At 43.5% G+C, this 23,578-nt stretch overlaps 1 protein-coding gene across 2 annotated transcripts in view; it reads left to right on the top strand.

The window, feature by feature from the left end:
• rapgef2b (Rap guanine nucleotide exchange factor 2b) overlaps positions 1-23,578 on the top strand; it is a gene marked incomplete at its 3' end in the record, with an annotated part of 94,751 nt that overhangs the window by 23,197 nt on the left and 47,976 nt on the right. For both annotated transcript variants that reach the window (XM_079228415.1, XM_079228416.1), the window contains exons 2-4: positions 834-904; positions 3,649-3,705; positions 13,580-13,663. In XM_079228415.1, coding sequence (XP_079084541.1) covers positions 834-904; positions 3,649-3,705; positions 13,580-13,663 — 212 coding nt within the window. The remainder of the gene's footprint in view (positions 1-833; positions 905-3,648; positions 3,706-13,579; positions 13,664-23,578) is intronic.

Here is a 23,578-nt window from a genome sequence, read left to right as displayed (position 1 = left end):
ATTCACGCCAAACAATCTTAAGAGTCGCTCACTGGGTCACTTGATGAATTAATTGAATGGGGAGTTCATATAGTTGTGCATTGTAATCCCTTTTTATTTATTTATTTGAGGTGCTTTATTGCTTAATTTCGGATGCACAAAATCAATGTTGCTGTCTGTGTGCGAGAGGTTTTCTCTTGTGTGGGTTGCCATGTTTGCTGAATGACTAATCGGTAGAGTTTTTTTAAGTGTCAGTGCGACGACATGGTCGTTACTGCTGCTTTGTGTCCGATCTGGGATCTGTCGACACCGTTTTTCTCTTTGCGATAGAGTAGGAGCGCTTAAGCCGGTGGTTTGATTTTGACTGAAAGGTCCTTGACATTTACGATTTAAAAGATTGATCTTTGAGTTATGCCATCCCCAAGGAAAATCTATAGTCTGTCATGAAAGATCTGTCGAGGATCGATGACGTGCAATGACATCATAGTCGCACACATCATTGACCTGTGAAAACCTTATAAAGTTGATATTGTGAGCAAACGCTTGCATATTCGCATATCTGCCCTTCAGCAGCTCGGTGTTCACACGCCAGTAAACGTATATCTGTCCGTCTGCCTTTCGAAACTCAGCAGGTCGAGTTCAGCAGGTTTATTATTACAGGTTCATTTAGTTTCTTAGTGAAACCAGCTGCGGCTGCAAAGAGGTTGCTCAGAGGGGTTTCGGGTGAATCAAAACCGTTGCACACGGCATTGTCTTTTCATACATTTTTCATGTGACAATATTGATTTGTAGCAGCTTTACGGCTCTCGCTCTAAGCTCCCGTGTCTAACCCCCGCTTCTCCTCTGTTCCTCAGGACCTGGAGATCGTGTACTCGTACCTCCACGGGATGGAGGCCCTGTCCAACCTGCGGGAGCACCAGCTGAGGTCAGTGTCTTCTCGGCTCTCATAACTTCGATGCTTGATGTTCCGATCTCATGAATTTTTTTTTTTTTCCCGAATGCAAATGTGAACACTGTCTGCATCCATAACGGTTGTGGTACGTGGAGCCGCCAGCCAAACAGGGAGTGAGATTAGTCTGTTTTTTCTATTCCAGCAGCCACTCTGCCCCCTTAAATAAGGCACAATGACTGCAATCCATCTACTGTGCACGTGTACTAAGTATGTTTTGCATGATTGGTATTGAAAAGATTTAAAAAAGGTATTTGAAGCTTGATTCGTGTTCATTATTATCTGTCTGGGTTATCACTTTTTGAACCAAGTTATAGGATCCATTGTTTTCTTGCAGGCGGGTACACATGATATGAAATGTAACTACAGCCAACTCTTAATAGAGAGGAGGTTCATTCATCACCGCATTGGACCGGTGAGAAGTAGACGAGGGATCGACTTCTCTCTCCAGATGTTCGCTCCTCGTGTCATAGTCACTTTAATGTCTTTGGGACTGCTGGTGCAGAAAAACATAGAACATTTAAGGCCTTGCCCTTTTGACATTATTAAAATTGTGATTGTGATTTTTTTTTATGAAAGTAATCATTAGTTACAGCCATAATTTCAGCTCTCACTCTTTTTGTTTTCACTGTCTGTTGGAGTCAGAGTTCATATCTGACTTCCATTCAGACAATGAAAGGCAAATGTATGTATGTATGGATGTATGGGGTCCATATGGAGCCGCTCTCGCTCTCTCTCTCGCTCTATTGAAGCGTATTTCTTTTGGGGATTGCGAAAAAAATAAGACGTTTGTCTTTACAAAATAAATACAAAATGATCTCAACCTCTGACTAAAACGCCGCTGACGTGAACGCGCCGGTTCTGTCCTGTCATCATCGCCGCTCGCCTCCCGGACGTTTCTGTCTGGCGCAGACTTTCCAAACACTGCCATGTCAGAAGTCTGTTCCCAGCATGCCTTGTGTGCATACATGTGGATTATACTGGCGGCGGAAAAACAATGTAGCAGTACATGACCCGCGAGCTGGAACATTCCACTGTGTGACCCCACGGAGGCCTCCCACCCGACAGTAGCGCTCCCTCTCTCCTCCCCGCCGTTTGGATCCTGAGGAATGTCCCCGTGATCCCACAGACAAGTCCGCCACTCCTGCCAACTTTGAGTTTCCCATCCTTCAAAAAAAAAAAAAGAAAATACACTTCCCAGCCATCCCACTAACTATGGGATTATGTTATAGATCTTTTTTCCCCTCCACTTTTCATCTGAGAGGAATGTGTTGTTGTCCCGGTGTATTTTTTTTTTCTCACACCGACTCATTTTCTCGAGCCGGGATTGTTTTTTCTCTCCTGCCGCTGTGCAGCGGCTGCGACGCGACGGTCGCCCGCCAGCTATTTTCTGTTTTGATCAGCTTCTGTTTACTATAGCTGCCTGTCTGTAAAGTTGAGGCGCAGTCGCCTTCTCTGGAGGCGTTTTTGGGAAAAGCCTGATGTGGATGACTTCTTCTCCTGTTTTATGTTATGGAGGGGAAAAAGAAAGAAATCAGATCAGCGATTTTACAAATGTGAAGCATCATTTCCTCTCGCAAAATAACGATGAATGAGTGTTAAATCCTTGGTTGAATCGTGTTAGTACTTTCATATTATTATTATTACTTTACATCCTTCATGTTTAATGTTCCTAAACTAAGGAAACAAGGATTCAGTAATGAGGGAAGTGGGAGCACAAAGTGAGTCTGCAGCTGATTTGAGGAAGAGAAAGTGCTGCACAGAATGAGCTCGTTTTACCCGGATGAATGACACTTGTTTGTGGGAGTGGAAGCATAAATAGTCTTGTGACTCTGTGGTTAATTGTTGTTCATTGTTAAAATCCCCACAAAAAAAGTCAATCATGGTGCGGTGAATGAGTAACGGCCTATTTAAGGCTTTCATCAGTACTGTCATCAACAACAAACAAATAAAAGTAACTAATGAATAATAATAAAGATGATCAAGTGTTTGGCAACAATACTATGACACGCTACAAAGAACAAAAAAAGACGAAAAATTAAATGGGGGGGTGATATATGGCAAAATAAAAGGCCCATAAAGATCCGTGGTTTTACAAATGCCACGAAGTTTTCCTTTCTAAATGAAGTGTTTTTTCTACAGTTTAGAGCCATGCAAGCATAAAGCAGCCTCGACCGATTTTCAAAGGGAACATCTGAAGGAAAGTCAGTGGAAAATATGACCCAACATAAAGAAACATGAAGCAGCCTGTATGTCACATAAAGGTATCAACAGCAGATCTCAAACCCGTATCTGAAACTTTAAGCGTTACATGTCACGGCAATAAAAATACTAACCGCCACAGAAATGCACCGTAGAAGTCTCAGACCAACCGACTCCCCGTAGACCACAATGCAAAGCGGCCACAAGGCTGGCGTGCCGTGCTGTTCTCCTCATAAATCTACACTGAGGATAAAACCTTCAGTCATTCATACATCTATAGGATACGCACACTAGTCCTTCTGGGGAAATGTAGGAAATCACTATCATTGTAGGTGTGACGACAAAATACACGAGAATCAAGAGTGAGGTTTATTATTTGAAGCGCCACCCTTATGAGAACAATGTCTGGATCTATTCCCTTTTCTTTCTGTCCTGATTTGTAACATTGCTAACCAACCAGGGTGACTGCTTCCTCCTCTTGTTTTCTGACTGCCACTTTCTCTCCTCTCCTCCTGCAGGATGATGTGCGAGACGGTGCGTTACGAGAGACATGAGGCCAATGAAGTGCTGTACTAGTAAGTACCACGGTGTCTGGAACTGCATGGGCGCGGTTGTCTGCGCGCAAATGGACATCGATGTTTATTTGGTTGAATTCTTGCACACCGACCAGCGTATGAACACGTAAAATTAAGAAGACAAAACAGGGGGCAGGCAATGTAACCAATGAAATTCTGTGTGATCATAGCCTGTTATTCAGCGTAAAGGATGACTTGAGGCACGGCTGGTCAGCGGAGCGACGTGTGTGTGTGTGTGTGTGTGTGTGTCAAAGTCAAATTAAACCGCTCTATAGCAATGCTGAAGAACAAGAACCCAGAAGGTTGAATTCATTAAAGCGTTGTGTAACGAATCCAGACCGAAAACCTGCAGCCGGGTGCTGTGGAGGGTTAATATGCTCGTAAAGCTGTATTGACATTTCTCCCAGACAGCTTCTGATTGTGTTTTTTGTTAAAAGGCTGCAACAACTGTAGTAGGTTAGGGGTTCGACTGCTGTCGCATGTCGATGTCTTTCGAACACCCATTGTGAGAATTAAGACCGTTAATTAAAGTTATCAGCCTCTCGAGGGGCGACAGAGGGCGAAATGTCCCTTTTTGTATGTCTCTTGATCCCGTGTGTGTGTGTGTGTGTGTGTGTGTGAAAATGCAGGCTCTATACCTACGTGTGTGTTGGGGGATGACAGGGAAGAGTCAACACTTCATTAGAAGCCATCGGCGGTGTGGGAGCTGATTAAACAATAGGAATGCAGATTAGACAGGGGTCGCATAATAGACTCCAGTTTCCACAAGATTCCCTCAGGACACATACACACACACACACACACACAGTCACAGTCTCTTTGTATTTTTAGTGGTATCATTAAAGAGCATTCTTGGATGTTCTCGTCAAATTCCTTAATATGCAAATAAAAAGGTGTTTTTTTTTTTTTTTTTTAACACGTAAACAGTGTAGACGTATAATACCTCAATACGACCAACGCAGCGACACGGGTCAAAGCTTCATCAGCTGAGGCTCCTCCTGACTCAGGCTTGGACTCCGGTGGACTTTGGTATTAATTTATTAATTAATTTACTATTATTTACATACAAACATCATGTTATCTACCTCCCAGAACATGCGTTCACTAGACACGCGTCATGCAGACACGGCACGTTTCAAATCCTTTGAGGTTCAATATTTGTTAAAGGGTCAAAATGCCATTTATTTGTATTAAATATTGTCATGATGCGGCGAAGTCCTGTCCTCCACATCACATTCTACAGACATAAGAAAACAGATTTCGTTGGTACCGATCCCCGCAAAAAAATCACATCCTAATCATTTGAGCATGTTTTTCAATGAAAATGAGAGAGAATTATGAAAAAAAAAAAAGAATTCCCTTCAATTTGCATATCATATCGCAATTCAGTCTAAATAATTGTAATTTGTAATGCGTGTGTCTTATATAAAAGAGGAATAACAGTAGAGTAGAATGAAACTACTTTTCTAAGTTTACCTCCAGGCAAAACATCAACACAGCCGGTTATTGTCCTTTTTTTTAAAAACTTTATTGGTCGATTTAATTAGCACGAGTGTCGCAGTTTCTAGTTGCGTCTGTGCACAACTGTGTGTACGTGCACAAGTGCATGCATGTGTGAACCTATAGCAAGTCTGTCAGGGTTCTTCCTGATAAGAGCAGGGTGTTAAACAGCAGCAGAGGAGATTGACTTTCCTCCCGTGCGAGATCTTAATCAACCTTCTCTTGTGAAAATACAAGCTTTTAACAGCCTGTCTTCAGTTCATCGTCTATTTATAACAACGGCAATAATCTGCAGGGAAACGAGGGCTCTAAAAGGCAATGGGGAATTTAATTGTGATCGTATCTCTATTAAGTTGTAAAAATTGTAATCCCCGCACGTTGAGTCATAGGTTCATTTCCTTGAAGGAAAAACCACGCTCCATTGGAAGGTGCTTTTTGAAATGCTCCAGGCGGGACACTCCAGTGGTGAAAGCTCTGGTTTCGGTGACCATAAATGGCCGTTATGGAGACCATTTAGAAAGTTTAACTAAACAGTTAAATGTATATTTGTATTTGTCTCTTTTACAGAGTACAACTACAGTGTGTTGGGATTCACTCAGTGGTTAAAGTGTGCAGGAACGATTCTGGCACCTTCGACTAACAGGTCAATACGTCTCATTGGCGGTTTCATACATAATTGTGCCAAGCAAGTTTATTTTTCGTGTGCAGCCTGGCGTTCCCTTTGAGCGGGCGCCGTCGAGATATTCCCAAAAGTGGAAGTACGGTAATGTCACCCCACGGACATTTTTTCCACACTACACCGGCTGGTTTTTAACTTGAATCCCCAGTGAGCGAGACGTGTACATTGCTTCACTCGCCCAGTCTTCCGTCAACGAAAAGAAAAATCAACAGTAGCGTATATTGATCCATTGATTTTTATTCTCATGCCCACCGGAGCGTGTGAAGGGAATCTGCCTGCAGTGAAACCGACGAGCTCGGACTGGGAACCTTGATCAATCACTGGTGAAAAGACATTTACAGCGGGATGTTTGTGATTTAAATGGCTGTCTGTGAAGAGCATGCTTCAACAAACTGGACAAAATTAGACTCGAGGAAGAGACTTTTTTCCTACGGTGGTGACTCGATCACCAACCAACAGTCCAAAAACCAAATGTATAATATATCAGTTGTAACTCATTACAAGCTAATCAATTGTTTCATTTTTTACTAATTTTGTTCTACTTTTAAACGCCCTTTCAAAAGCCCAGATGATTCTTTCTCTAATCGGTTATGCAGCATTTTAGCTACTTCTGCCCTTGCTTGACATAAATTGGAGCAAAATGTCGCTGTTTGGCAGCCATCTTTCTTCTCGATATTCCTCCTTTTGAGTTGAGAGCAAACGGCATCCAGAAGAACGTTTTACACAGAACTAAATCCTGGCTACATACCAAATGGGTGTTTGTTTTTTGTTGTTTTTTTCTTCCATAATGTTGGGAGAAAAGAGCACTCGGATTCATACAAATGCCCCAGTTAATGACCCGCACACTCATAATCTCTCTCTAACTATCCCCGACAGTTGGCAGTCCTAAAGCAATGATAGGAGGATGTAATAGTTATAAAAGTACTCATTTTTCCTGCCTGGGGCTCTAGATTGCTAAAGTGCAAACACCACACACACTCACACACACACACACAGTCACACACACAGTCACACACACACAGTCACACTCAATATGTCATAAAAACATCCCATGCTGTGAGAGCATCCACAGATTATAGTGCTAAAGCCCTCCTGAGATGGAGGCTGACCTGGCACATTTAACAGAGGCTGGGGAAGAGGGGATAGTACCTTCTGGTCTGCCTTTATAACCTCTTCCATGTCAGCTCTTTCAGTGTAACCCTTGACCTTTGACCCCTTACTAATCTGCGTGGTCCAGCTGAAAACACCATCCTTTTTGTTTTAGATGTGCTATGCCATGGCGTTTTGTCGTTTCCCGCTTGGAAGTCTTTCTCTTTTTTTTCACGAACATCAAATTACGGGCATTGGAGTCAAATAGTGTGTTTTGCTTTTTAATTAGATTTGTTTTCCCATAACTAGTCAATCAACACTAAATTAATTGGCATCATTGTTCCCTGTGTGACTGTAGGCTGTTTTGAACTAGACAATTGAAGACCATTGCAATTTTAGCGACCGTTGGATTAATTGAGAAAATAATTGGCAGGTTAATGACAATGAAAGTAATTGTTAGTTGCAGCCGTACATTTAATCAGTTTTTTTTAACGAGGACTTTAGAAGTGAAGCCAGCCTGTCTTTAAAGCTGTGACCACGTCCGTCTTTCGTGGCATTTCAACGCGTTTCCAGTTAAAGCAAGCAGCTTGAGCCACCCATTGTATGATGTCGTCATGGAAACAACTACTGACGGTTAAGTCGGGTTGTAGTGTTGCCAGGAAAACAGTCTTTACCGGCTACGCGTGCCGCGGGGAAATCCAATTTCACCTTTGCAGGCAGAGCTACAGTTCTGTACATGTTTTTGATTGAAGTTATTAAAAGAGGAAGAAGAACTCGTCTCTCGTCGCTGGGCGGCATCGGTCCGAGTCCAGCAAGCTGTTGCCAGGCGAGAAAAAACAAAAACACTTCATCAGAGCATCGGCTGGGTGTCGCAACACATCTTCTTCAAATAAACCGGGTGTTTAACATGCAGCTCAAACGGCATTGGCAATAATCTTGTTTTAAAAGCATTGTAACCACTATTATAAAAACATGTTGTTCTTTGATAATACCTGGATTAAAATCAATTTTAGCAAAATCCCCAATCTGCTGGTCAGAAACCTTTCGTTGTATTCAAACTCTTTAAGTAACATTAAGCAGTAACCTCTCGGTCCTCTCACTCTCACTTTTGCTTTAGATGACAATAGACCAATTAAGAAAGCTTTATTTCACAACGTCTCAATAGCATTGTGGCTTTGAGGGTCTCGTGAGCGCTTCATGTTGAAAACAATACCAACTCAAAGTGGGCGTATTGTTAGCTGCTTGTTTGTATCGCTCGACACACTACTTTTGTTTTGAAACTCCCGTCATCGGTCCGTCCTGTCGGTCCAAACCGCTGCGTACCCTCGGGAAGAAGAGTCACTCGAGCATCACGTATCAATAAGATGCAAATGATTTGTATCCTGTTAAGTCAGAAGTTAAGAAGTGAATGTCTGATTCTAACTAACGAGTATTTTTCACAGCAGGAAGTGCATTTCATTCTTGAATAAAACTTTACATTTTAAAAATAAACTGGCTTCTCATTGCATAATTGCCCTCATCACATCATCATTTTACCCCCTTTCCACCGTATCCATGGTACCCGGAGAACCCGATACCCGGCTGTTAAATGCTTCCCAGGCGGAGGCTTTGTGAGTCATGTTTACCGTTTGACGATCGCTTCCACTATTCGTGACCCAGTTCAGTCAAGCTGTCGCGGCGCATAAGAGTCTCCGATCTCCTACTTTTTAAACATTGTATCTCCTCCTCTTCTTCCTCCTCTTCCTCCTCCTCAGCTATGCGAGGCGCTCCGTGCATCCGCCTTGCCGGCAATTAATAATTGAAGCACCTCATTCGTGTCATCTCCGAACGCAAAGGAAGAAGCATGAAAAGGCCGGAGCGAGAGGCGGAGATCAGGAAGAGGGAAGAGGAGAAGATGCTTTTGGGAGGATTTTTTTTTGCACTGTGTCAGTAGGGTGTGCCGTCTACAGCCTCATTAGTTCTGCAAGACAAGGGTAGAGAGGAGGAGAGGCGAAGGAGGGGTGAGACTTTGTTCTCTGTGATTAAGGGGAAAAACAAACTCCGTCAGCAGAGCGATGCTGCGTGTGAATGTTTGTGTGCGGGTGTTTTTTAATAAGTGCACCCATCCTTTACCTTTCGGTAAGCAAAAACCAGTCCCACTTTGCTGACGTCTGACTGGTCATTGATTTTTCTTTTTTCTTTTCCCTTTTGGTTTCAATTTAAAAAGTCCCACTCAGACCAGGTGAAAATATTCAGTGCTATCACACGAACTGCTGCCTTATTAACGCCAGAGCACCTTCAGGTACACGTGTTTTAATTCCAGCTGGATGAGCAGACGATCTTTGTCCGTGATGAGGTGTTGTCTCTTTTTTTTTTTTTTTTTTTTTTTTTTTTTTTTTTTTTTTTTTTTTACAGTCCCAGCTGGTAAATAGACGGATGGAGGCTTAACTTGATGCTGCGCTTTTCATAGCAAAGATAATTACGGGTTTTCACACCCTCGGGTGAAGCTTTAAAAGTAACACCTGAACCAATGCAGACTGATAATGAAGCAGCACATCAGATTTGTTTCTTCTTTTTTACACTTTCCAAAATAACTGTCTGTCTAATTATTTCTAACATGATATTCTGGGCAATCCACTTTTCTCGCCTAGAGCTGGATGAGAAGTTTGATAGCACTGTATAATAAATGTGAAGGCTGGCTGTTTTTCTCCTGTTTCCAGACTTATGCTAAGCTAATCTGGCTGCTTGCTGTAGCTTTATATTCACAGTACAAACACGAGAGCGGAAATTATCCTCATCTAAAGCAAATAAGTGTGTATTTCCCAAAATGTAACTGTTAAATGTAAAAAGGATTAATGCTAAATTAGTATTATTGCTTAATACTACATATTACATGCATTAAAACAAGCTTCCTTCATCATGCATAGTTCTATTTCACAGTTTTAGTAAAAAAAAAGAGGATGAAACAAATGACAAACTCACACACTTTGAATATCTGTTTTGTTTGAATATAGTCAGGATGCTGAAACAAGCAATAAAGGCAACAAACCGAGAAAAAGAAGATGAAAAAAACATTAAATCTATTAAAATATTCCTAGTTTCTGCAGCTTTACTTGTTCAGAGTCATCGGGGCAAAAATGAAAGCGGTTTCCTGACGAGCCTATTTTTGTCCGCGGCTCTGCTGAAACTCAAACTCAAGCGCTCATGTCAAGTTCCCAGCGCTAAAAAACGATGGTATCGGTGTTGGGTGTCATGAGAATACTTCCCTCTCTGGGTTTCTACTTCCTCTTTACTGCCCAGGGGCTGTCAGGTGACCCGTTTGATGCAGAACTGAAAAACTAGAATGAAACTCAGGCAGAGCTCATGCGTTATGTTCGGCCGCTGATCCGTCTGGCCGGCTGCGTATGAATCAAAGCCAGCGCTAACGTCATTATCCGTGTACATCGCGCCTGTTTACGTTCTCCGTGAGTTAACATGCGCGTCCTCTTTGATAATCCCTGCATGTACAAGACGCAGTGCGTCTCAGCCTTGTGAGATTATCTCGTTTGCAATCCCTCCAGTAGCCGTGCACGTCATGAGATAAACTAGAGGGGCAAAACAAACTAAACGGATGCATTAAAAACAACAACAAAAAACTTTCATCCTTTAAAAATGACCAGCATGCTTTTATTAATACTGACTCTGCATTTAATTTCATATTTACTAAATTGTTTATCTTGAGGCAAACTCCCCGCTCAGTGGAATCTTTTGATGTTCCTTAATAAGGCCGTCGGTTCCCTACTAATGCCACATAATGCCTAGGGGGAAAAAGCGTCCGCAATTTACATTAAAGTAAGAGAGTGTGTGTGTGTGTGTGTGTGTGTGTGTGTCTCCTGTGTGTTTGTTTATTCGTCACGTTGTAAGAAGCTGACAGCCAGCTACGTCATCCAGAGGTCAGTCCGAGTTTACTTCGTCTGCGATGCCCAATTTCCTTCGACTGTGTGGGAGGATGAGCGATGATTCCTCAGTTCATTCATAGTTCTCACTCTCCAACTCGCTCTCTTTCTCATGTTTTCTCCTTTTAACAACTTCTTTTTTTCATGAAAGTAGTGATCTGATTTGGGTCAGTGAGCAGGGCTTACATCGTTGATGCATAAAATCGCAGCACCAGTGCGTCACCATGGAGATCATGGGTCTCAAACTCGCGCGTTTTTCCTCACACGCACCTAATGCAAATGCCACTTGCCTCATATGCAAAAAAAAAAAAAGAAATCTCCATTTTAAAGGAATATAATCACAGAGAACCGTATGAGAAGTACCTGGGAGAGGGAAAAACGAGCCACGCAGCTTCAGAAAGGACTCGAGTCTCAGCAAAGTCTTTTTCATGAAGTAATATGGTGAGTGAGTTAATCGCCAAAGCAGGAAAGCCGTTCTCCGAAGGCCACTTTCTGAAGGATGCCATGTTGCATGTCGCTGATATTCTGTGTCCAGAAAAGAAGCGCTTGTTCAGCAATATCTGTCGGCAGAGCGGATTAACGAGCTGTCGAGTGACATCTATGATCAGTTACGTGAAAAAGCCCGAGGTTTCACTGAATACTCCGCGGCGCTCGACGAGCTCAGACAAAACCGACTAGGCTCAGCGAGTCATATTCATAAAGGGGTATTAATGAGCCATTCGAAGTGACGGAATAATTGCTGAGTTTGTGTCCAACGCACGGTCGCACTACAGCCAAGGATATATTTCAGGAGCTGTGCTGTGATTGAGGGAGCTGGTTGACCTGGAACAGACTGGTGGGCATTACCACGGATGCTCCCAAAATCAAAGGACTGGTAGCGCTGATCCCAAGAAGGTCAGAGGAGGAAAATGCAGATCCAGCAGTTCTGCACTGCATTATACACCAACCTGTGCAGTAAATGCTTGGACTATGAACACGTCATGTGTTGTCCTGAAACATGTCAACTACATCAGGTCCAGGAGTTTACAGCACCGCCAGTTCAGGGCCATTTTAGAAGAAGTTGAGTCAACATATGGTGATGTGGGAAATGTCCTGAAGAGATTTTATTTAGTTGAGAGCAGAAGTGAAGAAATTCATGGAAGATGAGAATGGATGTTTCTGAACTTGATGATCCAAGATGGGTTATGGACCTTGCTTTCCTAGTGGACTTTATTTTCCTATAGTATTTTCCTATTGCACCTATTGTGTTGATTGTTGTTGTTTGTCTAAGGTATGCACCACCCACCAAGACAAATTCCTCGTATGTGTAACATACTTGGCAAATAAATGGTTCTGATTCTGATAACACAGGAGCTGAACATCCTTAACCTGAAGCTCCAGGGCCCTGGTCAGCTAATCACAGCAACTTAGGAAAATGTGAAAAGCCTTCTCCACGAAAACACTCTTTCTCTTTCTTTCTGCAAAAAGTCTCAGCCATTTCACAACATGGGTTAACATGTGGATGAGGTAACGGCCTTCAGTGGAGAGGAATATGCCTCTGCTATTGAAAACCTACTGCAGGAGTTTGATCTGCGTTTTGCTGACTTGAGTGTCCCGAGAATGTTGCAAATGGAACTTATTGACTGTTAGTGATCTAAAAGCTAAATTCAGAGAGGCACAAGGAAAACCAGACATGACTGGACAATTTATGAGAGAATTGCCTCCATCTTTTCCCTGAGCTGACAAAAGTGATCAGTCGAGTAATGTGCCTTTTTGGAAGCACATATCTGTGAGAAACCTTTTTCGACTATGAACTTTAATACATAGTACAGGTCCAGGCTTCGAGAAGCTGTGATCAGGGTTTCCACTGTGACCTGGATCAGGGTCAATGTGGCTGAGCTGTGAGCAGAAGCGCTGCCAGGTGTCTGGCAAGAAATAGAATAAAGTACAAATGTATTCAAAGATTGCATTTTTTGGTGCAGTTTCAATTTCAAAGTTATTAACTGCTGGTTGCCTTTTTTTGTTATGTATGACGAACATATGTTATAAATGTAAAAGTAAATAAATAAGTAAACGTTCATAAATATTGCGCTTCTTGTGTGGCCCTCCGATGAGATCACAATACCAGCGGTGGCCCCACATTGAGACCCCTGATGTAGATCAAGCAAAATGGAACATATCAGCAGTGAAGATAGGGTTTGTAATCTTGAGATACTGGCAAGAGTATGTTAGATTAAAGAATATTTATCTAAGGAAAAACTCAGTACAGTAGTGCCAACTTCTTTTTCCAAAGAAAGTAGCAAGCAGCTCCAAAAGTTTCTAAATTTACCCTCAGACCTCCCCTTTTTTATTTTCTACATTTATAGATCAATAGTAAAGTTGGAAAATATGAGAAATTCACGTCACATTTTCCCAAAGCCCAACTTGATGCCCTTTTCCATATCTGGTTTTGTGTTACTAACATAACATAAACAAATCTAGTCCACAATCATAGTGGACCAGGAATGTCAGCAGTGTCCTTTTGGCATTTAAAGTGTGTGTCCTGAAACTGCCTTGCAATATTTAATTTGAAATCATGTATACTAGTGAATGAGTAGATTTTCCATAAGAATTGCTCAATGTGTCTCGCCAGTTTTACGCAATTCCTGAGTCCAAGTCCTTTTTATATTTTGGCCAATTTGTGCTCAATGTGTCTTTTCTTTCTGTCTTCCAGCCCCGACGACATCGGCAGCTGCTGGTACATCCTGTTGTCCGGCTCCGTCTTCATCAAGGAGTCCATGTTCCTGCCCAGAAGCAGGTAGGATCACCTACCTTTTGAAGGCTCGATCTCGGCACTAACACATTCTGTAGTTAGCGACTTCCGCCCTTCAAAGCCCATTTAGAACATTCACATCGGGAGATAAAAAGTTAATCCTCGACTAGCAAGAGAGAGACGATTTCCATTGATACTATCTCAAAAAGGTTTGTTTCCACTTTTATCAATTCGCTCTTATCCAGAGGAGTAAATACAATGTTGTCTTTTACCCAAATTGTCTTTTTAAACATGTTTGCAGAGTTAAGGTTACAAAGGACACCTTGTCTTGTTGTTTTCTGAAAAGAGGAAAGTTTAAATCTGATAATATACTTTTGGATGCTGGGCTGGTGTCTTGCATTTTATTGCGAGGCTCCACAGATGGCATCAGCATAACTTTCCCGCAATTCTGGAGAAACAAAGCATACTCTCTCGCATAAATTCTCTCCGTGGCCTCCCCCAATGAAAAGTACAGAACGAGAGGAAATAAAGAAAGGCGGCATAAAATCCACGTTGATGTTCGAAAGAGCTCTATAAAATTCAGTCTTTCTGAAAAATGTTACAACGGAAAAATAGCCGCACGCAATCGTAGATAAAACAAACATCTCTTCTAATGAGCAGATTTCTACCGAAACAAAGGGCAAGTGGAAGTGATGAACGTCCAGTTGGTAAAATATTAGAAGCACTTAACTTCTGCTAAACTACAGAACATTTTCTTCTCAGGGTACAAATTCTACATCCGGACATATGTATTCACAAAGAAATATGTTACCAACACTCAAGGAAGCGTTGTACCACCTTCAAAATAAAAGTCTCCGCTACATCAGCAGGATTTTACCAGAACTGGAAACACTTTATTTTAGTTCCCCTGTAATTAGCATTTATAAGCAGTATATAAACACTGAATAATTGGCTTATAGCCCATACAATGTAGTTGTAAGCAAATACACCTGTGGGTACCCATAGTGGAAGCTGCTGTACAAATGTATACCAGTAAGTGTGATACAAATCAAATGTGTCTTCATAAGAGACGTTATAGCATTGCTAACAAAAAGTGAACAATAACATACACTTAAAAGTATCATATTGGCTGCATACAACTCCATTGTTGTGTGTGTGTGTGTGTGTGTGTGTGTGTGTGTGTGTGTGTGTGTGTGTGTGTGTGTGTGTGTGTGTGTATACAACCCATTTAATGTTAAAACCAGGGGACTTAAAGTTAAGCGTTACCCAGGACACACTTGGAGTGCTGGCCACATTGAAAAGAAAATATAATTGTTGTTGTGGTTAAAGAATAGTGTGAAGTCGCTCTCAACAGCTCATTTTATATATGTATATATATATATATATATATATTTAATTCCATTACTTTTGTTTTTCTTATTGGGTCGGTATTTCCAAGAAACAAAAGAGTGGTAGAAAGCCACTTTGTCACCGGAGCCCATTATGTATAATACTTAACCACAACACCCTCAGAGGCCTTAAGCCCCCCTCCCCCCCAGCTCGGCGCCGTCGGCTCACAGCAGCGATCGCCGCCTCCGAGAGCCAAGATCCAAATGTTAAAAAGCTGCGATTTCACAAGTGGCTCTGTTACATGAACCGGCTTCGTGGGCGTCCTGAAAACAATGATCTTTTCATCCATTAGGGTTTGCATAACACACACACCTACGGACGGGCCACTCTGAGCGCTTGGGCCGCCGCATTTAATCGCGCCGCAGAGCCGTCCCCGGCAGTTCTGCTGCTGCTGCTGCGAGGGGGTCGGCTCCGGTCATTCCACGGATTCGCAGGAACGTGGGAGGCATTCAAAACGGAAGACTCGGATCGTAAACGTGCCAAAAAAACCACTTCTCCCCTCTTAAATATGACCCTTTCTCAGCTCCGCCAAGGTGAAAACGTGTACGTGGGACGCCTGCAGGGGGGAGGGGGGGACAGGGGGTTGGCAGGTATTGGCAGATTCAAGCTAATGCCCGACCGCAGTCACTGGGGAAAGAGGTCGCTGAAAATGTTTACTAAGCACGTGTTGCAAGGAGGCCGACGCAGGGGTCCGCTCTGCTGCATCAGACAAGACTGTGTATGGTTGATAATTAGCTCACTTTTTTCTTCGAGCGTTGCCAGCTGCATTGCACAAGACTTGTCTTGTTTCTTTCAAACTGCGACGAAGGAAACGCACGATGCGCACGCTGCACACAGTATCACTTTAAATCACGATATAAAGCTGAATTATTTCGTCTTGAGAACAACAGCTGGGTTCACAAAGTGCTAACTAGCAGCAGCCGGTTTGCCTCCAGTCGTAATACTTCGCTCATACGTTGCACCAGAGGAACGACGGCGTCCGGCATTTCCTCGTCCTCTCTCGGAAGCGAAGGTGGAAGTGACGCGACGTTGGTATCGGCGCCACGAAACCTTTGGGGTGTTTGGGCGTACAACGTTTGCATCCGGCATCCCTCAACATTTAATGTACGTTTATTTTAACCCCGACTGTGAGCGTTCCATAACCTTTAAAAAACAAAGTAGTTTTAGTGGCCTTAACCTGAACCATAGAGCGTCAATAATGGCCGCCTTAAGTGTTTAAATGCAGCAAACCCAATTTTTTAAATACAGCTTGATGTTGTGACCCGATGAGTCCGCTGCTTGATGCATGAGCATATTCATCTATTCATCTGTATAAAGATGGAGTGCTCTACTTGGCACTCTGTTATAGTCGTGGCCTCCGCCGCAGCACTTGGTGTCACATTAGAAGCATCATTCAAAGAGGGGGAAATGAAGTGAGACCTATTTCTCGTATCATTTTTTTTAAATGACACATTCCAAATGACACGTTGTGGTTTTGGAAGTTTTCAAGGACTTCCAGGGGTCGATGAAAGTCACCCAGAACTCGGCTCGCAGCGCGCATTTACACATCGAGCAGGAAATAAAGAGATTCCCGTAACCCGTTCGGTCATGTCCGCGTTGTATCGCTGTTTTTACCAGTAACTGAGCCCAAGAATGTAAAACGGTGCGGAGCGATACTGTCGATCTAAAGGGAAGCCATCCGACGCCGCGACACACTTCCCGCTTCAACGGGCGCGTCGGTGTTTTCACAGAAGTGACTTCACCGGTGGTTCACGCAGGGAGGCGTTCCCACTGAAGCAGCCTCTGGAAGTTTCAGCCGTCGCATCATTTCAGACGTGGTAAACGTTTGCTTCTCTTCATGCTTTATTATTTTCTGTCATAAATGTTTATTTGGGGGGGGGGGGGGGTTAAAATGGTGAGGGGCAAAATGGCTGCGAGGGGAAATTGGTTGTGCCACGAGGAACACAGGACTTCCTGATGCTTTTAAATATGTGGTGGAATTGAGTTTCAGGCAGACCTCGCCCAGAAATGGCTGCTCATATCTCCTCTGGCAGCAAGGTTGCAAACCTGATATGCTTCCATCCCTTACTCTCTCACTCGGTGCTCCTGTTCTCCCTCTCCCCTCCCCTCCCCTCGCTGTAGTGAGATGTGATCCGGGGGGGAGGAGGAGGAGGAGGAGGAGGAGGAATGACTCAGTCACTGGGTGAGGAAGGTGAAGAAGCCCAGAGGCCAGCGTGAAATCAAATACAATCCAAATAAATAAACCTCAGCGTGCCGGTGACTCATTTGTAAAGCATGTAGAAACACATGCATGACTGCCGGCAATTCAAAGAAATCCCTCAATAGGTAGGATGAGACACACACACACACACACATAATGATGACTTGTGTCCAACTAGGCCGCCACGGAGAGATTAATTTTTTGCCGGGACTTGGCGAAGAGACACGGCAGACTGCTTGTCGGTCTCTGACCAATGTCTTTCATGACGTGCACCGGTTAAACATCAGAGGCCGACCGGACTGTTCCACCCAGCAGCACCAACAACAAATGCTGATGTGTGTAAAAGCAGATTCATGAACGGCGCTGAATTTAGTCATTTATCATCACATATTGGCAAAGGAAGGCTCTTGTCTTCTGTCTTCCCATTCCGTGGAAAAAAGAAACATACTTGTGTATATCGTACACATGCTGGGTGTTTTACCGTTAAAGGAGCACCGCTTTTCAGCATTTAGCATTTCACTAAATCACACACTACACAGGAGAGAAACAAGCAACCTGACATTCACTTTCTCTCCAGATGCCCCACATCTGTCGCTCAGGCCGTTATCAGGCTGATCTTTGCATCACGGGTTAAGTTTGTCAAAGGAGTATGGTTTTCCACTTTTAAAATCCAGTAACCTTTAACACAGAGTTGTTGGCGGGGAGGTGATGATGCTGCAGCTCTCCAATGTTTCTATTTAAAGCAATGGTCAGAACCGCAATTTACACCGTTTTTCCCACTCAAATCAGCAGCATTTATGATATTTTTAAATACTGTGTAATGAACATGTTGAAATATTTTTAGTTCCAGTTTCAACAATGTCCCACTGTGTGGAAGTTCTAACTTCCACCACGCTATAGACTTTATTAACCCCATTACTGGTTTGTACTTCCCCGTCCTCCATGCCGCCGCCTGCCTTTTTATTATCACTATCAGTTGACTGCCGTCCGGTCGGCCACAGATCAGTTTCTTGATCATCCGCCTCACATTAACTCACTAAAACCACAGCGCTGAACCAAATCGGGCACACATCGGCAGCCGGTTTCCGAGTAAGCGGAGCAGCGTCAAACCTCGTCATTTTTGTTTGTGTGAACTGCCTGAAGGAAATAAAGAAAAAAAGGTCAGTAAAGCATATAATATAAATAATTTCCCTGACAGCCAGCAGCAGCTCAGGCAGACTCATCTGTGACTGCAGATGACAAACGGATCCAGCGATAATTTATTCTGTGTTCGCGCAAACGCAGATGTCACTATGGCTCATACACTGTATGTTCTGTCTTGACAGACCAGTAAAAGCCTTGAAAGGTGATATATATATATATATATATTTAACCTTCTCACGTGGATGAAAACAACACTTACTGCAACTGCACATGTCATGTTTTTTTGCTTCTTGGATTGAAGGTTAATGTGGTGGCTCGTGTGAGGACTTTCATGACCCTCTGGACGTCGAAATGTGTCTACGGTCGCAAATTTCACAACTGATTGTGCAAGCGATTGTTATCCTTTCTTTAGAGAAAACATTCATAAATAACTTTGTCTGGTTGTTGCCAGCAGTGACTCACATGAGCACTGCTACCAGAGCAATGAGGCCGCTGACCAATATAACTGGCTACACTGTAAAAAAATACGTAGACATTACGAGTGGCTCTGTACCTTCAAGTGTGAAGTTGAACGGTTGAAGAGTTCACTTTGTTCACGAGCTGTAACACAATTTAAAGGGGCACTCTACTAATCTTTACACTGTCATACTCAGGATACTTGACATTTTGAATAAAAAGCCTGCGATATAAATTGGGGCCAATGGAGTTTGAAAGGCGTAGGTATTTACAGTACCAGGCAGGGAGGTTTAATAAATAGACACTACTAAATTGCATTGTGGGAAATATAGGGTTCAACCATTTTGACCGTCCTTTTGGATCTGTTGTCTTTTGCAAGCCGCTACAGACAAACTGTAGGACATGAAGTTCAATCAACGGCTTGTGAAGTTCGGGTTAAATACTGACGAGAGTTGTTAGTTATGTTTCACCAGTCGAGCAGTTTAAAGTCTAATCCTTCATCCGCCATGCGGCCTACTCATTAAGTCCTGAGCTGTGTTGTTCGCTTTTACATTCAGACGAGGATCAAAATGAGCACGAAATCTGTTAAAGTACGGGGGCGAAAGTGGCTGAAGGAGCACGAGCTAGGACCAAATGTCATGGGAAATAGTTTAATGTGTTTAAAGCGCTATAGTGGTTAGTTTCTTTTGTCATGGGGTTTGACCAGATAAATGACTGATTTGAGTCGCGTGTAGCAGAAAAAAATGAAGCAAATGCCCCATGAGCTTAATATTTTTTCCTGCATGCTGGGAAGTGTGCTATTAGTCTAACAAAGTTTCCAGAAGAAAAAAAAGAGTCCGTTGACTCATACGCTGACCAAGTATTAAATTCAACAGAATTCATAATGAAAGTTGTTCATGAGTAGCTTTTACCAAAAGGGGAGAACGGTAGCCGTCCACACCTACCCACCCCCTCCGTGACACACACACACACACACACTCTCTCGCTCTCTCCGTCCTCTCACTCAGTTGTATCTCTGTGACAGGAAGTGAGTCGTACGCTGGAATGCTGGCTGCAGTCAGCGCACCACATTACACACACACACACACACACACACACAGGGAGAGGGAGGGGCAGAGCCATTGGGCAGAGGCTGATCCACACGCACAAACGCACACACACACTTTCCAGAGCCACACACTCCAGTTCTCAGACAGCAACACTGGGGCGTGCGCAGGACGATATGTCGCAGTCACACCAAAGTCTCTGGACTTGGAACGTGCGCGTCGGACCGACTGTGGACTAACGGGGAATCCGCTGCTCTTATCTGTCGCTGGTGTCTCTGGGAGCGGTTAGCGGAGTCGGGGGTAAGTGTCCAGGCTCCGGCAGCACTTAACTCTGCATATGGCTGCACCAAAGCTCTGCCTCCAAAAAAAAATAATCCTGTATGTTTTTTTTTCTTTTGGGGTTTTAATTCTTAAAACGAGCCGGTTGCTGTATAACCTTCAAGTCTAGAACGTGAAACGCGACTTTGATGTGATTTTGCATCCGTCAGTGCGCAGCAGTCAAGGGGTGTGTGTGTTCTTCATGTTTTGTGTGGGTGAGGGGGAGGGGGTTACACAAGGATTTTGGCAACTTTGAAACCAAAACAAAGATGGAGCTCCTGCTGTGGAGAGAATGTGTTTGAAATGGTTTATAGATGCAGCGATGATTGATTGATACGTCTTCGAAAAGTTCTGAGTCTCTCTCTTTCTCTACACTTCAGTGCCCTTTTCTTGTGCGTTGTATTTTGGGGACGAGCTAAAGTCACGGGCCAGTCGCACATTCTTGGCATCACAGTGTTGGCGTCTATTTCTGAAGTGGCAGGGCCAAAGGTTGTGTGTGTGTGTGTGTGTGTGTGACTCAGAGGAATTCCATTCCTGTTTTGCAAGGTGAGAGGTGGCTGAATGAGGGGGGGTGCACTGATGTCACTTCAGAGACGTCCTCTGACCCTCATTCCTTCCTCCTCTGAGCCGGGACTAAAGTCTTGCATAACCAGTTTGTCCTTCTTTTTTTTTTTTTTTTTTTTAAGGGTCCGGTGGGTTAAAAAAAGCTGGTGTGCCCTCTCTCCATTTACTCAGTTAAATGGATTAACAGAGTGAGGAGACCCCCACCCTCCTCTCCTCCAGCTCAAACCAGGGGTGCAGATTAGGGATTGCAGCGGTTCAGTCAGACGGCAGAATGGATCTGAGGCTTTGGCTGTCGGGCTCGCAGAGTGAAAGGCTGGTGATGCATGCGGGATGACATTCCAGACGCCCAGGCTCGTTGTGTAACGGGGAAGGAGGGTGGGGGGCGCAAGGCCACTGAGGGAAGGGGAGATGTCAGTCAGTCAACTGGGAGAGAGAGAGCTTCAGGGTTTAATGTGAAAATGAAAGGCCGTCTGTCTGAAACCGGCTCGTACGAACGCGTCTGAAGGCGGCACAAGTGAACTCTTTGAGAGGATGGAAGCAGAGGCTCCAGTTGTTTCGCTTGTTTATTATTCATAATGTCTTCTTCCTAACTTGTCTGTCACGTATCTGTAAAGCTCTGTTAACTGCACAAATACAGATTCGAGCTCTAAAATGCAACATTCCCTGCTAAAAAAAAATACTGTGCTCCTAATGCAGTCGGAGAAATCATAGTCATGTTTCCTTGAATCTTCGCTCCAATGTTCCCGGCAGAGATTGTGAAACATTATGAAACGGGCAGGCGCGTGAAGTGACCGGACACCCTCATCTGGGTGTCATATTTAAGCAACAGGTGCTATTGTTGGTGCAGCTTTTACCTTTTTAGACCGAGACGGTTGTATAATACTGATATATGATACTGTGAGTTGACGATGTGGCACTTTATTCACTCAACGTGGCTTTCGTCACCATGAATAACAGTCTTTGGCTCACATGAGGTGATTTCTGTCACTTCACTGCTACGAAGTGGCAGTTTGAATACAGAAAGTGTTCAGAAACGTCCCAGTTTGCAGTCACAATTACCACTTGGAAGTCAGAAACTGGTAATTAAGGAAACTCCGATATGCCATGCATGCGTCATGAAGCTGCCGAACAAACAAACATGCTCACTTTGCAGCGTTTTCTCAAACTGCAAAGTTGTTGATTGAGCGTTTCTGGCTCGATTCTGATGAGTGCGTTTCCGTTTATGTGCTGCGTATTATTATGTATTCATGTAGCGCGTGCTGTGCTGTCTGTTGTATTTTTTAATGGCCTCTGCAGGGTGAATCCCCCTTTTTTTTGAAGGACAAATAAAGTGAAGTGGAGTGAAGATAATGATACAAAAAAAACATTGTTGTATACAATTATAGCCGTGGAACGTAGCTCGTTTACCAGCGTTTCTGTGACGCCGATAGTCTCTGTTCAGCGCTGTGCTTCATTATAACGGACTTCTGCAAACTGTTCAACCATCTGGCACATTTCTTATCTCTTTCTTATCTAGAGGTTGTTTTTTTTTTTTGTACGTTTGTCAGCCAGCACACACTGCAGTTCCCAGGAAAGAAAGCTCAAACCTTACGTCATCTTCACCTGAATTCCAGTGTGCTGCATTATTAATAGCAAATAGATTGTGCGCACATCATCGGCGGAACCGATAACGGTTAAAATATTTGCACAGGTCAAACTTTTGCAGTGTTGATTGCCTGCAAAAGCTCCCACCAAGCATCCACTGGGAGAACCGCATGTTTGTTTGAGACGCGTTGTGCTTGTTGCCTGACATACACACATTCACCCACATAGCAGATCTCGCACTTTAATATTTGCTCTGGACTCGTCAGAGCGGCGGAGGCTTTAATCTACCGAACAAGACACGTTTGTGTTCGGAAAAAAAGCCCTGCCATCCCCTCACTCTCCACTTCCATAATCCCTTCTCTAATATCTCACGCTGCCAGTGGCATTTGCCTCCCGCAAAATGGAGGATTGGACGTAAATGGAGGAAACATGACTGAACGTGTTTTTGCTGTGCCATTTTGGTGACCCCCGACGTGTTCATTTTGTAACGCGCAGTGGCCGATGGGTTCAGCTGGAAAAGTAGTGCCGGCCTAGGGATGCTCAACAGGATCAGAACATGGAACCGACTGCAAAACCAGATCAAAAGCACGACCCGCTCCTCTGAAGCTGCTGCCCGGATGACAAATCATCTTTGCTGGAAACAAGTTGCAAAAGAATTACAGCGTTTCTTCTTCTTGTGAGAGAAAAGACAGAGTAAGCTCTCCAATGCTGGAGCTCTGTTTTTTGGCCCTGTGGTGGAATTCCAGCTTGTGCATGTCGGGGATACATGCAGAGTTTAAAAAAGCATTAAACCGAAGCTTGGGCAAAGCGAACAGCAGACATCATCAGCATTAACCCCCCTTGGTCCAGTCACTCAAGTTTTCTTTGATTCCAGTTTGTGCTTTCTCAGCAGAAGTTAACCGTAATCACGTGGACCTATTTGGACAAACTCTTGTTCAAGAGGCATCAGAAAGTGAAAGAAAAAACAAATTAGTCAGGTAAAATTGCAGCTACAACAACAGAACGGCTGACAAAAGAGAAAAGAAAAAGAAAAAAACATCACAAAAACGACAAAGGCTCAAATGTGAAAGGAGGCCCGAAAGAGAAAAGCAGAGCAAGCGAAATTGACTTTTTTCGAAAATAAAAGAAAACCACAAAAATCATTATTTGCTCTTTGCCAAAGTGTCAGATAGAGAGCTCTATCGCAGTGGGCTGGTATTTATTTCCCAGCCTGACCGAGCCGTATGCCCACAACACGTAGCCGCGGGCCTAAAAGCATTT

The sequence above is a fragment of the Taurulus bubalis genome (assembly GCF_910589615.1).
Source record: "Taurulus bubalis genome assembly, chromosome: 13".
Taxonomy (NCBI): Eukaryota; Metazoa; Chordata; class Actinopteri; order Perciformes; family Cottidae; genus Taurulus; species Taurulus bubalis.
Note: the sequence above shows the minus strand (reverse complement) of the source record. Positions and strands in the feature narration are given on the sequence as shown.